This window comes from Cicer arietinum, chromosome 2 (genome assembly GCF_000331145.2).
Source record: "Cicer arietinum cultivar CDC Frontier isolate Library 1 chromosome 2, Cicar.CDCFrontier_v2.0, whole genome shotgun sequence".
NCBI classification, from domain to species: Eukaryota; Viridiplantae; Streptophyta; class Magnoliopsida; order Fabales; family Fabaceae; genus Cicer; species Cicer arietinum.
The window spans coordinates 2,511,659-2,525,727 of record NC_021161.2 but is presented as its reverse complement, the minus strand read 5'-3'; the positions used below and the strand labels follow the sequence as shown (position 1 = coordinate 2,525,727).

General features: G+C 29.5%; 4 protein-coding genes across 4 annotated transcripts in view; 2 read left to right on the top strand and 2 right to left on the bottom strand.

Annotated features, from left to right (window-relative positions):
• Positions 1–2,295, bottom strand: part of LOC101510102 (LRR receptor-like serine/threonine-protein kinase RPK2) — a 4,087-nt gene extending 1,792 nt beyond the window's left edge. Inside the window, 2 exon segments of the mRNA XM_012712662.3 lie at position 1; positions 3–2,295. The exon segment at position 1 is cut by the window's left edge and continues 1,792 nt beyond it. Of these exon segments, the coding sequence (XP_012568116.1) occupies position 1; positions 3–2,098 (2,097 nt within the window). The 5' untranslated portion in view covers positions 2,099–2,295.
• An 853-nt stretch (positions 2,296–3,148) lies between these two features.
• On the top strand, positions 3,149–4,523 carry LOC101509785 (uncharacterized). Its single transcript, XM_004489407.4, has 3 exons — positions 3,149–3,468; positions 3,546–3,657; positions 4,112–4,523. The coding sequence occupies exons 1-3, from the start codon at positions 3,296–3,298 to the stop codon at positions 4,178–4,180; spliced, it is 354 nt and encodes a 117-aa protein (XP_004489464.1). The 5' UTR covers positions 3,149–3,295; the 3' UTR covers positions 4,181–4,523.
• Positions 4,524–5,026: 503 nt separating this feature from the next.
• On the bottom strand, positions 5,027–6,817 carry LOC101509461 (protein CHLORORESPIRATORY REDUCTION 7, chloroplastic). The gene is made up of 3 exons (XM_004489406.4): positions 6,657–6,817; positions 6,159–6,286; positions 5,027–5,433 (listed from the first exon to the last, which is right to left on the bottom strand). Exons 1-3 carry the CDS (start codon positions 6,712–6,714, stop codon positions 5,161–5,163), a joined length of 459 nt encoding a protein of 152 aa, XP_004489463.1. The 5' UTR covers positions 6,715–6,817; the 3' UTR covers positions 5,027–5,160.
• Positions 6,818–8,644: 1,827 nt separating this feature from the next.
• LOC101493900 (uncharacterized) lies at positions 8,645–10,431 on the top strand. The gene is made up of 2 exons (XM_004489439.4): positions 8,645–9,477; positions 10,093–10,431. The coding sequence occupies exons 1-2, from the start codon at positions 8,645–8,647 to the stop codon at positions 10,298–10,300; spliced, it is 1,041 nt and encodes a 346-aa protein (XP_004489496.1). The 3' UTR covers positions 10,301–10,431.
• The last annotated feature ends 3,638 nt before the right edge of the window (positions 10,432–14,069 follow it).

Here is a 14,069-nt window from a genome sequence, read left to right as displayed (position 1 = left end):
GATTGTTGTTATTGAGCAAAACATTGGTCAGATTTCTCATGTTTTCAATAAACTTTGGAATCTCACCAGTAAGAGAGTTTGTGGAGAGGTCCAAGACTTGTAAGGAGTACAGCTTCCCCAGACTGGCAGGAATTGGGCCACTCAAGTTATTACCAGACAAAGAAAGAAACTTCAGATCCTTCATCTGGCCGAGGCTGGTGGGAATTTGACCTTGTAACCGGTTACTACTGAGGTTCAGGGAAACAAGAGAGACCGAATCCCCTAATGTAGAGGGAACTGGTCCTGAAATCTGATTTCCAGATACATCCAAAAATTTCAGTGATCTGCACATTCTACTAATATTAGAAGGAATATCACCAGATAGAATATTATAACTGACATTCAAAAACAATGCATCTAATCCATCACATTTTTCGAACAAATATGTAGGAAATGGTCCCGTGAGCTTGTTCTCTCCGAATAGACATGTATAACCACACTTTTCCTCCATCCTGTCACGTGCTATTGGCAACGACTGAATACTGGTGAAGTTGTTTTGTCCGAAGTTGTGAAAAACTGAAAGACCAACTCCACCTAAGGATGCGAAAAGGGTTCTCTCTCGAACTTTTGATGAAAAATATGATGCATAAGGAGATGACAAATCGTCGGTTTCAAACAGGTTCCCATTCCAGGAAGGGTAGGGAGAACAAACATTGTTGGAGAAATCAGGAACTGAACCAGACAACATGTTCCCACTAATATCAAACACAGTCATACATGGAACATGAAGTTCCTCAGAAAGCTCCCCAGTAAGATTGTTTGAGCTCAGATCAAGAAAATGCAGTTTCTTGCATAAACCAAGCCTGTTTGGGAACTCCCCGGTGAAGAAATTCTGAGTCAAACTAACCATCTCCAACTCACCACAAGCACTCCAATTCCTTGGAAAACTTCCTTCCAAATTCACCATTGGAGCCCACAAAACCCTAAGCTTAGGAAGCGACACAACTTCCTCAGGCATCGTACCTTCAAAATAATTCAACTCATAGTTGAAAGAAACAAACCCAACTTCCCCAACCGGATCGAAAAGATTGGAAAACACAACAACAGAAAGCTCCTTACAATTTCCAAGCTCGCGAGGAATAGAACCGCTAAGCGTATTCCTCGAAACATCCAGCACCTCAAGGCTCTTAAGTTTCCCAAATTCAGTAGGAATATCCTCTTCCAACAAATTTGAATACAACAAAAGTGTCCTCAACACACCACAACTCCCCAAACTTTTCGGAATTGCTTGAACCAAAGAGTTACCAGACAAATCCAAATGCTCAAGCTTCCCACAATTCTCACCAATCTCCTCCGGAATAACACCACTAAATTGATTAAAAGACAAGTACACCCCTCTAAACTTCCCAACAAAACCAGGAACAGAACCATTTAAACCATTTGAAGCTAAATTCAAAACTTCTAAACTATCAAGAGAAGAAAAAATACTAGGTACAACTCCAACAATCTTATTAAACCCCAAATTCATAACCCTCAATTTTTTCAAACCTCGAACACGAAAAGGAAGATAGCCACTAATCAAATTACCTTCTAAATCAAGAACCTCAAGTTTTTCCATACTCCAAATTTCTTCAGGAATTGAACCTTCCAACCCATTAAAGGGTAAAGACAAAACCCTAAGCTCAGTTAACTCACTGATCAAAGATGGAAACTTTCCAAACAAAGAACCCTTAAAACCCACACAGCTTCTCCTAATTCCAAAGCCATAAAGCGGAAACTTACTAAAATCGGAGCACGGATGAGAACTCCGGTTACCACCGCCGGAATCAACGCCACCACCGTTTCCGGTGATGTTGAGAGCAACTACACGCGAGCTTGAATCACAGAGAACGCCAAACCAGGAACAGTAACCGGAGTCACCGTCACCGACGGTGGAGTTCCATGAAGAGAGTACACCGGCGGGGTCGGAGAGAGAGTATTTGAAACGGAGAAGAGTTGATTTGTCGGAAGAGAGTGAAACGGCGTCGTTTAGAGAAGAAAATAAAAGAAGAAAGAAGAAACAGAAGAAGTTGAGTTGAGTGAATGAAATCCATTTGAAATTAAAAGTATAAGAAAACATCTCACAGAAGAAGAAACAAGAATCAATTGAAGAAAAAACCTTTCTTTTTTCTTCTTCTTCACTATTTTTTTTGGAAGTGAGAGAAAAAAGGGTTTTTTTGGTTTTTTGAAAACCCTAATTTGGAAGGGAAAGGGGAAGATGAAGAGAAAGAAAGAAGGTGACAAACAAGACTCAACGCAAAATGTTTTTTTTTTGTTTGTCTAAACGCGTTTTCTTTCTTTCTTGCTTTTTTTTTTCTGTCAATTTATGTTTGCTTGACTTTGTTTGACTAAATACAAGCATTTCATTTTTTTTTTTAATAAAAATAAAAACATTTTTCATAGAACTTGTTTTAAGCATGTTATTAAATCTATCATGGATCACAAGTGTAATTAATCATAATTTTTTCACACACATTATTTTTTTTCTACTTTTCCCTCACTATTTCAGTAAATTCCTCCTGTTCTTGGTGTCTCTTTCTTCCTCACTAATTTTAGGTCCTTTAAGATTTAAGAATATATATTTTTGTAAAAACAAATTAGTATATACATTATTAATCATTTGTTTTAGCAATTTTTCAATAAAAAATATAAGTGTTGTGTCTAAAAAAATAATTGAATTATATTATATAACTGTTTAAAATTAATTTCCACTGCAAATATATATCCATTAAATTCTTTTTTTATCATTTAAAAATTAATTATTAAATATTTTTGTATTTTTAATCCAATAAATACATTTCTTTAAATAATTTTTATTATTTATTTATTCAGTATTTTTTTTAAGTGTTTTAACCATTATTGTATTTAATAAACTATTTTAATTCTTAAATATGAAAAACACTCTTACAAATAGTCTTTAAATAAATCAAAATTACAATACTATACATAAGCATTTTAGTTAGTTAGTTGAGCTCAAATGTATTTTTTATTGATAAATTTTTTTCAATGATTAATAATTATTACGATTAATATTAATATTAATATTATTAGTGTTTTTATATATATGATTATGTTTATCCATCCCCAACGGACAGCATATTTGAAGCCCAATTGTAGCATTTTCCTCACAATATTCGACCGTTGCAATTCCATTTGCTAACTCAATCACTCACTTACCTTATATTAATATTATTTTAATATATATATATGTTCCTCCCTTTTTAACGATGAAGTTGCAATTTTGATTTATTCCAACAAAGTAGTAGAGAAAATAATAATGGAAAACATGGTTGAAACGCCTTCAAAAAAAGTTCCAACAATTGTAGATCCTGAATGCAAAACACCAACTCCTCCAATTGAACAACAACTCCATAAACCATCCAATGAATTGCGCAATCTTGTCTCTCCTGTTCATCTTAAACTCCCCAAACCATTCAAATACCCAGAAAGGTATGTCTTTTTACACTCACAATTTCAAGAGAATCTCAACCGTCTGATTTTGATCATTATTTTATGAATATGTGTAGGTATACAAGCCCAACTGATATGATGATGTCCCCAGTAACCAAAGGCCTTCTTGCTAGAAATAAAAAGAAGGGTGCTATTTTACCACCTGGAGTTGGTAAATATCAACCAAAGGTATATATATATATAACTAACATCTTCAGATTTCTGCTTATAGCCTCTGCCTCTGCCTGTGGGATTGCTAATTTCTTCTATAATCTTTAGTCTGTGTTATTTGTAATATGTAACAAAGAAACCTAGGATTAAGGGTGTGTTTGGTAATTGACACGTGTTCGTGATTACTTTTAATTACTTATATTTATTTAGATTATTATTAGTATCAAGGTACCAATGTTGTGTTCGATATATGTGTATATGTTAGTATTTCATAGTTAAAAAAGATGGTAGTTTATGTCGACTACTACTGACTGATACCAGACATGTGCGTGGAGGGTGTGGTTACATTCAATTATTTGAATTTTTTTTAAATTATTATTGGTGTCGAGGTATAAGTGTTTTTGTTTGGTATTCGTGTATATGTCAGTGTTTCATAGTTTATAATGGTGGTATATTTTGTGGACTATTGCAGGTCCCAGTCATGTGCTTGCAGGATGTGAAGTGTGAACCCTTTTCAGAACAAGCTTCCAATGCTGATTGATGAGAATATCAACTCAACTTTGAGGAATTCAATGGAACTTTGTTCTATATGATGATGAGTCATGTGACAGTGGTTCATGGGTAGTTTAAAGATGATGAAATATATGAAAGAGAGTTATCTTTTTGCTTCCCATCTTAAAGAACTATATGTTGAAATAATGTAATTATATATCTCCTTTTTGCTTATCAGGTCCTTGAATTTTATGATGCTCTTCTGACTTTTGTTCCCAAAAAGTTTTGTACTCTCAGATTCTATTGATCCTTGAAGAAACTTTTGTATGGATTCCAATAAGATCATCTTATTGTACCCTTGGTAGAATTTATGTGTTCTGGTTTCTTTTCAATCTTTTCTGATTTGGTAAACAACTTTGACATATACATTAAGATAAATGCATATGAATAGACCCAATGAATGCGCTTGAGTTGGTTACAGAGAGCGTAAGCTGTGATTTAAGCATATGAGCGAAGATTAGTCTTACAGACAATACAAATGACCTAAGCTTGAGAGTAACTAGAGTGTCAAAAACTCACAAGTGCCGTAGTTTCCTAAAAAAATGCATATAATTAAGAAGATGGTACCTCTTTTTGCTGCAAGAAATAGCAACCCTATTTTGTTGTCCTCATGGTATCATATTGCTTTCTTTTTACATTAGAAGTTATAAAAGCTTTAAACAAGTTCATTATACATTACAAGTTGTGATTACATTGTAGTTCATTAACAACTTTATAAATTAGCATATTTATGTTAGTTATAAGTGATTGGAATGTTCTACTAACACCAATGATTCCTAACTAATAAAATAAATTCAAACCGATTTCACAAACTATCGTTATGAGCTTATGGAAATAAGATGAAAAACGTTTATAGACATTCAACTGATAAACTCAACTAAACCAATTAAAATAGACCATAAACATAACAAACACAAGTTTTGCAGGACACAAATGAAATGTTTGATTGAATAATCTGACACTATCTATTCATTCCAAACGTACTTCATACCATTGGATTGAACCAACTTCTCCATCAATTTCAAGTTCACAAAATGACTTTGCTAAGAAAGAAACAGCATCATCAATTGTCTCAAATCTTGCTAGATCAGGAGGAAGAGAGTTGCCAGGTCTATTTGTGAGCCAATCTTTCAAAGTGGCCTTTAACTCTTCCTCAGATACAAACCTTTCATCCTTCCCTGGTTCTAATAATACATAAGTATCTGTTCTCTCATTTGCTCTTCTCCTCCTTAATGCAAAAACCTAATACAAAGTGTTGTTGAGAAAAACATTACAGAAAAATTAAAAATAGAGTCACCGCACAAGAATATAACGTGGAAAAGCTTCAAAACTGAAGAGAAAAAAAACTTAGACAGTGTTGCCTTATGACAACTAAAGAATAACACTGCATAAAAAATATACAACGCATTGACTTCTCTCAAATAGTCCACGACACCGATATGAAGGACTAAATGCGATTTTGAAGACTTCAAATTGATTTTGGTATGTATGAGAATTCGCAATTAAAATCAGTTTTGTCTCTAGAATTGATTATAACGTGAAATTATGATTATTGGTTTTTACTTTTTCAAACATAATTTTTATATTTAAATTTATTGTCTAACTCACTTTCATATGAGCATACGTATCCAAATATAAAACCTTTTACTTTAACTCATTTTTAACTAAAACTAATTTTACAAAATCAATTAAATTAAAATAAATTTTTGTCACCGTAAAACCAAACGATCACACAGAAAAAATAAAATAAAGTGAAAACAAGATGTCACTTTTGTTAATAAAACTAAAAATAAGAAATGAAAACACGTTGTTTTCTTATCACAAATAGGTCTTAAAATACCACATGAGTGTAACGCAAGTGGTTGATACAGTGTGTCTTGAGTGTTGTAACTGTGGAATATCAAATGCAATTTCTACTCATAAAAAATATAAGTCTTGAGATTTTAGAAGAGACTGCATAGGTATACCTTTGTTTTACTTTTGCTTTGAACTCCAACTTGAGGCACTATCTGATGGATAGAAGAACTAAAACATTGAATTAGGTCTGGTGATGTTACTTGCATTACTTGATTCTGCATATGATAACTTTTTGTAGCTGAAAATTATTAGAAATCTAAATAGTCAGTAAAACAATAATACCTTGGCTTTTCTACTTAGTTCTATATTTATATATAATAACAATATTGTCATCAATACATACAATTAAGCTATGAACCACTGACACAAACATCGAACATGATACTGATGCGTAGATACCGATAATAATATAAAAAATATACAAGTGATCAAACGTGTGTTGGTAATAGTTTAAACACGTGTTGGACACCTGACACGTCGTCGATCGTATGTATTGATGCTACATCTTATATAAGAAAAATGCCATATAAAAATAATGTAATTGTAAGATATATACTACAATGTGAACAATTAACAAGCTGAAAAGATAAGGCCATAGAATATCTTACAGTGGAGGAACCGAACTCCAACATTGAAGGCTTGATGTGGCTGCAAAATAACTACCATGGTAATAAATTACTTTGTGCTAAGCATCATTCATGTTTATGGAGATTTGGAAAAATATGAAACCAAAGTTATCATCCATATAACTCATGTGAATTACAATCACAAACTATGAGGATAACTTCTTTTAATATGCTTCTCTAACTACCCATGTTTGTTCTCATATTTACAATATTGCCATTCTTCTCTCATCCCCAATTTTTGTTTATTGCTTGGTTAAGATTTTCTTAGGCTTGAACAAAATTACAGATAATGTGGAACAAGCAATAAGGCAAATTGATAATTGAAATATTAAGTGTTTAAATTAGTTTTTTATTTTTGCAAATCCATAATTATATTTATGAAATTGTATTATGTCGGTCTAAATAGTCTTTTTATAAACGTTTATCATTAAAGATTATAATGCGGGATGATAATTGAATATGTGATTTCTATACGTTAATTCACAAAATATATTTTAAATGACATTTTATATTTTCATAAATATATTTGATAATTCACAAAATTTAACAATTAATTTTTAAAGACTTACAGTTGAGTACCAATTTTCCTATTTAGTCGGAGCACAATGAATATTGTAATTGTTAGCTGCAAAAATTAATGTAACATTGAATTGATATTTTAAGTATAATATCATGGATTGTGATTAATAACCTTATTAAGTTGTATTTAGTGTTTTTTTGTTCTATATATTTAGTTTTTTTTACCAACAGAAACTAATATCATTTCATGGGAATAATAGAGGCAACACGTGTTGGTACATTCTAAAATATGTAGGAATTAGTTAATTAATTTTGTTTTAAATAATTTACAATAAATTTTATAAATATATTTTTAATGATTTTTAATTGGATTTTATTCAAAATTCATGCATGGACCAAAATTTTGTCCTTGAATTTTTTTAAATTACAGATATAAAAACAAATATTACAATACTTTTTATTCAGCAAATGAATATATATTATAATACTTTTTTGTGATGTATTACATGATAAGATATATCAACATTTTTAATTGAATAAATTACATTAAATTTAAAAAAGATTTATATGAAACATATAAGGATAGATTTAAAAAACTAACAAAATCTAGAAACAAAAACAGCTAACAAAATCTAGAAACCAAAAAAAGAACTAACAAAATCTTCAAAAGCTAATCAAAATTATATTATGATAATTAAAAGAAAACATTGTTAACCATGTAACGGCTACAAGAGTTGGCTTAGTTTTAATATGTTATAATTAATTAATCACTCTGTTAATTAAACAGTTTAATTTCCGAGATCTTCTCTTTGCCTTTATTTATCATTTTCATGTCAACATTTTTCATGTTATCCATACACAATTCCATATACCCCAAAACCCAGATTTCATCTTTTTAATTAATTTTCTCTTTTTTCACCTTGTTTTCCTCAAATTCTTCATCTTAATTTTCTTTCTTGTTTTTCATCTCATTATTATTTTATTATATATATGGTATCAAACATATTAATACCATATTAACCTTCATCTTGCACAAATATTTTGATTGAAGAATTGTTATAAATTGAAGTTGTAGGGTTTCCATAATCAATTCTAAAAATTTGAGTAAGTTTTATATGTTTTCCTTCTTATATTATTTGTTGATTGTGTAATAAGAAAATACTATATTTTTATTTTTTATTTGTCATGAAGATGAAATGTTGTATGCTAATGATGCAAATAATCTCTTATTGTATGTAAGGATTGGTGTAATATTTGAAGCTTTTATGTGCATGGTATTACATGTATTAAAATATTAAAAAGTTTCATTTTGTAACACAAAATTATCTACACAAAACCTTGATAATTCTATTATTAAAATTGTATGCTACATTACTATAATCTATTGAAAAATTTGTCATAATTGTGATATCTAAATGTACTACTTATCTTGTTTTTTGTAGAGTAAATTAATGGCTTCATTTAGTTATGAGAATAGAAGAGGAAGTGGTAAGAAATTGAAAGTACATTTTGATCTTCCTGAGGATGAAGATTATCCTATTGATCATCACAAGCATCCAAGATCTTCAATTTCATCAGAATCTTCACTAGATTCAGATAATACTAACAAAGATGAAAATTTTGAAGATCCTAATAATATTGGTTATGGTTCTCCTGTTTGGAGTTTTAGAAGTGGAACAGCACCATATTCTCCTCCACTTCAATTGATGAGCCCTAATTCAGGTTATGATCCCAATAGAATACCGACTTCTATTTTTTGTTCTAAACCTACAAGTCCTATGGAATGGAGTGTTGCATCAAATGAATCATTGTTTAGTTTGCATTTGGGAAACAATAGTTTTTCAAGGGATCAAGTTTTTTCATTCAATAATAAATCGGGTGAACTACCGAAGACTAATGATTTAATCGGCGCATCAACAACATTGCCGTCTGTTCAAGAGGTAAATCATAATAACGACGAAGAAAAAGATGATAAGGAGAGACATTCTTTGTCATCAAACTCTTCTCGTGACTCAACAAATACATTAAATGAAACAATAAATTTAGGTTTGGAGAATGACAATATAAGAACATCGAATGAAAATGCAGATTTAAGTTTGAAGGATGGTGATGATAGAAATGTTGAAACATCGGTAGATGTTGAGACATCTACGTTGGACAAAACTTGTGATGATCATAGTAAAATAGCAGTGGCTCGTAGTGAAGAACCTGAGAATTATACCACCAGTGTCTCTTATCGTTCAGCCGGAAGCGATATGAGCAATCGTTCATTTCAATTTCCTATGTGAGTCTCATCCTATCTTTATTTATACTCCTTCCGATCTTATATTATATTAGAATAAATTTATATATAGATCGTCAAAATTCTATAATTTACCTTAGTTGATTGGATATTTAATTTAATGCAAACAAAATATCTTAAGAATGTGTTTTTTCACCCAAAAAAAACCTCACACAAAGTAGCAAAGATATGTCCTCAAAAACAATTTTGGAAAGTGATTGAATTGAATTAGTTATTCTTGTTTGGTGTATATTAGTTGAGCAAGAATAATGCTAGTTATTCTGTTATTAATGATCAATGAGTTAATGTTATAATTTAGGAGTGTAACTTGTACATAAAACAAAATATAGAGAAAATTTTCAACAAACACTTGTAAGAAAAGCAACCTTGGAAAGATTTTGCAATGAACTAAATATACATATAATACTTTTTCTAAGTAACCAACCGAATCATTATTTCAATTGAAAAACTTTTATGAAGTAGAAACAAAATTAAATGGATATTTGTCAATAACTCATACTTTTTTAATTTTTGTGGTACAATATATATTTATTTTTTTATTTAAAAAAATAAATATATGCTTCTATTAACCATAATTTTCTTCTTTATATCTTTTAGATTGACAGTTGATGGAGTAAGAACTAGTTCAGCAACAGTAGAGTCAGAAAAGCAAGAAAAAAATGAAAAACTACATGAACAACAACAACTAGAGAAGCCAGTGCAACCTCCTAGTCCTAAATCTGAAACAACACCAAAGCAAAGTATTAGAAGTTGGTGTTCATGTTGTGTTTGTTTCTCTTGTTTCTCTTGTTCACCATGTTTCTAAGAAAGGTCTTGAAATGGTGTGATAGAAATTGCAATTATTAAATGACTGTGTCTCTCGGTTAGAATGCTTAGGGATATTATTTCACATCGAATGCAGTCAAGTACGTATTCATCACAATCAGTCTATTGAAATCAGGCGATTCATATTTTATCTAACGATTATGATTAATTAATTGATTGATTTCAGTACTATGTGAGTTACATGATCTTTATCCAATGATTATGTTTGATTGTCTGACTCTATTGATTATGTGATATATTGATCAGGAAAATCTATTTCTTTAAATAAAATTATGAAGAGTGAAAAGAAACGATAATAATTTACTATTTTAATGTTGAAATGAAGATAAATGATATAGATGGATTTGTATTGCAGTGTGAATAAGAATATGTTCATAATGATTTGTTCATAAACTCTTCCACCATTCAACAAATCCAACAAATTAATGCGACAGGGGTATCAAATGTTGCATTCCTAAACAAAACTAAGTCAAAGCCACAAACTAAAAGAAAGGGACAATCAATAACATGGACAATAAAATTAATGGGCTACACAATCTAACATGTACCGATATATTTAATTCTTTAAATTAATAGTTAAATAAATTTTTTTTTTGGAAATAACAATTTTTTTTTGAATTTTTAATATTGATATATAATATTGAATATTTTAACAATTAAATATAAAAAATTAGAATAATACATATAAACAACAAAATCATATTTTTTCTTATGAAATGATTATTTTTAAAATATAAAAGTTAATAAATAATTCTTTGATTTTATAAAAATTATCGTTAATTTATTGGTTTATTGAGTGAATGTAAGGAAACTCTTTATTTATGAATATGAATGTAACTTATAAACTCCATGTACAAATATTATAACAAAAACCATAATGCCTCCTCGCTTTTTCATCATTAGCTGTGATTACATTATGCAAAATCTTTTGAACTACTATTTTGCTATGTCATTGTCATTTAAGTTTTTAATTCGATTAAAAATTTAAACGAATTATCGATTCATTCAAAACTTTATCAGTTTAGTTTCTAATGTTAAATTGATTATTAATATGTATATTAATTTAGTGATACGGACGCTTATATGTTACTCTCTCGATGTCATGTGTGCTTAATGTGTGTGAGTTGCGTGACTTACAACGTCTAGAGACCCAAACCACTAGTTCTTTGCTGGTAAAAAATATCTAGAATCCATATAAAACAAGTCTTGCAAAAAAAAGCAATTTTAATTGAAATATTATAAAAATGAAAAAGTTAAATTAATTTACTGAAAAATAAGTAATTTTGATCATGAAAACAAAAGGTAAGAATTATCCTCACATTCTAACAGTTCTACTACAACAGCCGATTTTGAAAATGATTAAAAAATAAGAGAGTTATAATTGACTTTATGAAAAGTGTCAAATAGGTTAAAGGTGTGAATTATGATTAAGGTTAGATTTAAATGCACCATGGTTACATTTAGATAGTAACATTAGGGTTTCAATTCAAAAACTTGATTTAAAAGATAAAATTTATGTTGTACACATTTTGGCCTTAATTAATCGATAAATAAATAACCTAATTAATTAGCAGGATTTTGCTTATTATAATCAATTAGTTTAACAAGTCTAATAAATTAGGTGTTGCAGAATAGATAAAAATCACTTTTTAGTATCTTATATTGATGTCTAAATATTTAAAAAATAACACATTGACCTTAAAATCTAATAAAAGAAAACATGTTATTTTACATATTACAATCACTTTACGGTTAAATAGGTAGAATAATCGATTCAACTTCGTAATGAAAATACCCTCTTTTTTTAAGTTACAAGTTGCCATTTGAAAATGCGACTTTTTTAAGGAAGTCCGCATTTTAAATGGCGACTTCCTTAGTAATTTTTAAAAATAAAAAACTTCAAATTTTTTTTCAAATTAAAAGAAAGATTAATATATATATAATTCATAAAAATACATAAACACAAATTTTAAATTACATAGACTTACTAGAGTTGTCTGTAACATTTGGACAATGTTTTCGAGTATGATCAGTTAACCGACATAGTCTGCATTTTCTTGACACATTTTCTTTAACGTTCATTTCAGTTCTAATACGGGTATTATTTTGACGACTTTTTTTTAATTATCTGCATTTCAGGATTGTGATACAATGTTTCACCTTCATACGTGGATCAATATCTTTTATTGGGTATAGGTGGAAACTCTTCTTTGGAGATGTTAAATACATTAACTACCTTGTACATGTCAGGTAGAAGCATTAAATAGTTTTGACGAGTGTAAGAACATGCAGCTATAACATGTGAACAAGAAACGTGTATAGCTTGAAATTTTCCACAATCACACCATTTTCTTTGCAGGTTGACTTCAAAATGACCAATTGGTCGCACCTCTATTGAGTTTACTGTTTCATGCACCATGAAAGAATAACAATTTTGGTCGAATTACATGACTTGGTGAGTATTAGATTTACCAACTTCATATTTAATCTTGTCCATGCAATCGTCTGTGTATAGCAGAAGCTAATGATGTATGACATTGTCTCATTTCTGCATATAAAACTCTCAATCTATAGTATGTTGATTGTACCAAAGCAGTGATTGGGAGATTGCGTGTACCCTTAAACACTGTGTTGATTGACTCAGAAATGTTTGTTGTCATGTGTCCCTATCGTCGACCTTGAGAATACACCATAATCCATTATTCTGGGGATATTATCGATTCATCTTAAAGCCTCTAGATTTACCATCCTGATTGCATTGTGGTAATATTTGAATGATGACTCATTTAATGCGTTATAAATGATGTAAAAATTATCAAGTATTATAAAGTGATAAGTGGAAAATATACTGAGAAGAATTAGATCATTACACAAACAAGTTTTCTTTGTAGTTCCTTGTCCTTGAACTCTCTCATGAAATTTTGTGCAATGTGTCGGATGCAGTACACATGTGTTGACAGAGGATCATATCAACCATTATTTGAATTATTATAAGCACTTTTAATAGATTCGTGTCTATCTGAAATCAAACAAACATCGACTTGAGGTGTTACATACCTTCTTAGATTTTTTTTTTTTTTAAAAAAAAAAACTCTAAACAATGTGATACTGGAGGTGTACGTACCTCGGCAATGTGGTATTGGAGATCACCTTCGACATTAATTTTATTGTCATTTTTGTAAATTTTGTGATGTTTTTCATGAATAAATTATGTAATTTAAAATTTTATCGTAATTTAAAATTTGTATTTATGTATTTTTATGAATTATATTAATTACCTATATATTTTGTTAATTTAAAAAAAATTAAAATTTCTTTTTTTGAAAATTACTAAAGAAATCGCCATTTAAAACGCGGACTTCATTAAGAATTTTTTTTTAAATGGCGATTTTATAACTTAAAATTTATATATATATATATATATATATATATATATATATATTTTAGTTAATAATTTTTAAAAGAGAATATTTGAATAAATTATTTTCAAAATGGAGTTATTAAAAAAAAAACACTCCTAATGAAACATGATACATTCTTTCTTTTGCTTTTTTTTCTAGGTAACCTTCTAGTTATAGCAATAAGAACCATACATGATACTGTAAAAAATAAAAATTAAATTCACTATTTGATCTTTCAAATATTAAACCAAAGAGGAAGAAGAAAACGCGTTTAACACAAAAAAAAAAAAAAAAAAAAAAAAAAAAAAAAAAAAAAAAAATTTGTTGGGGTTTTTTTTTTTTTCCCCT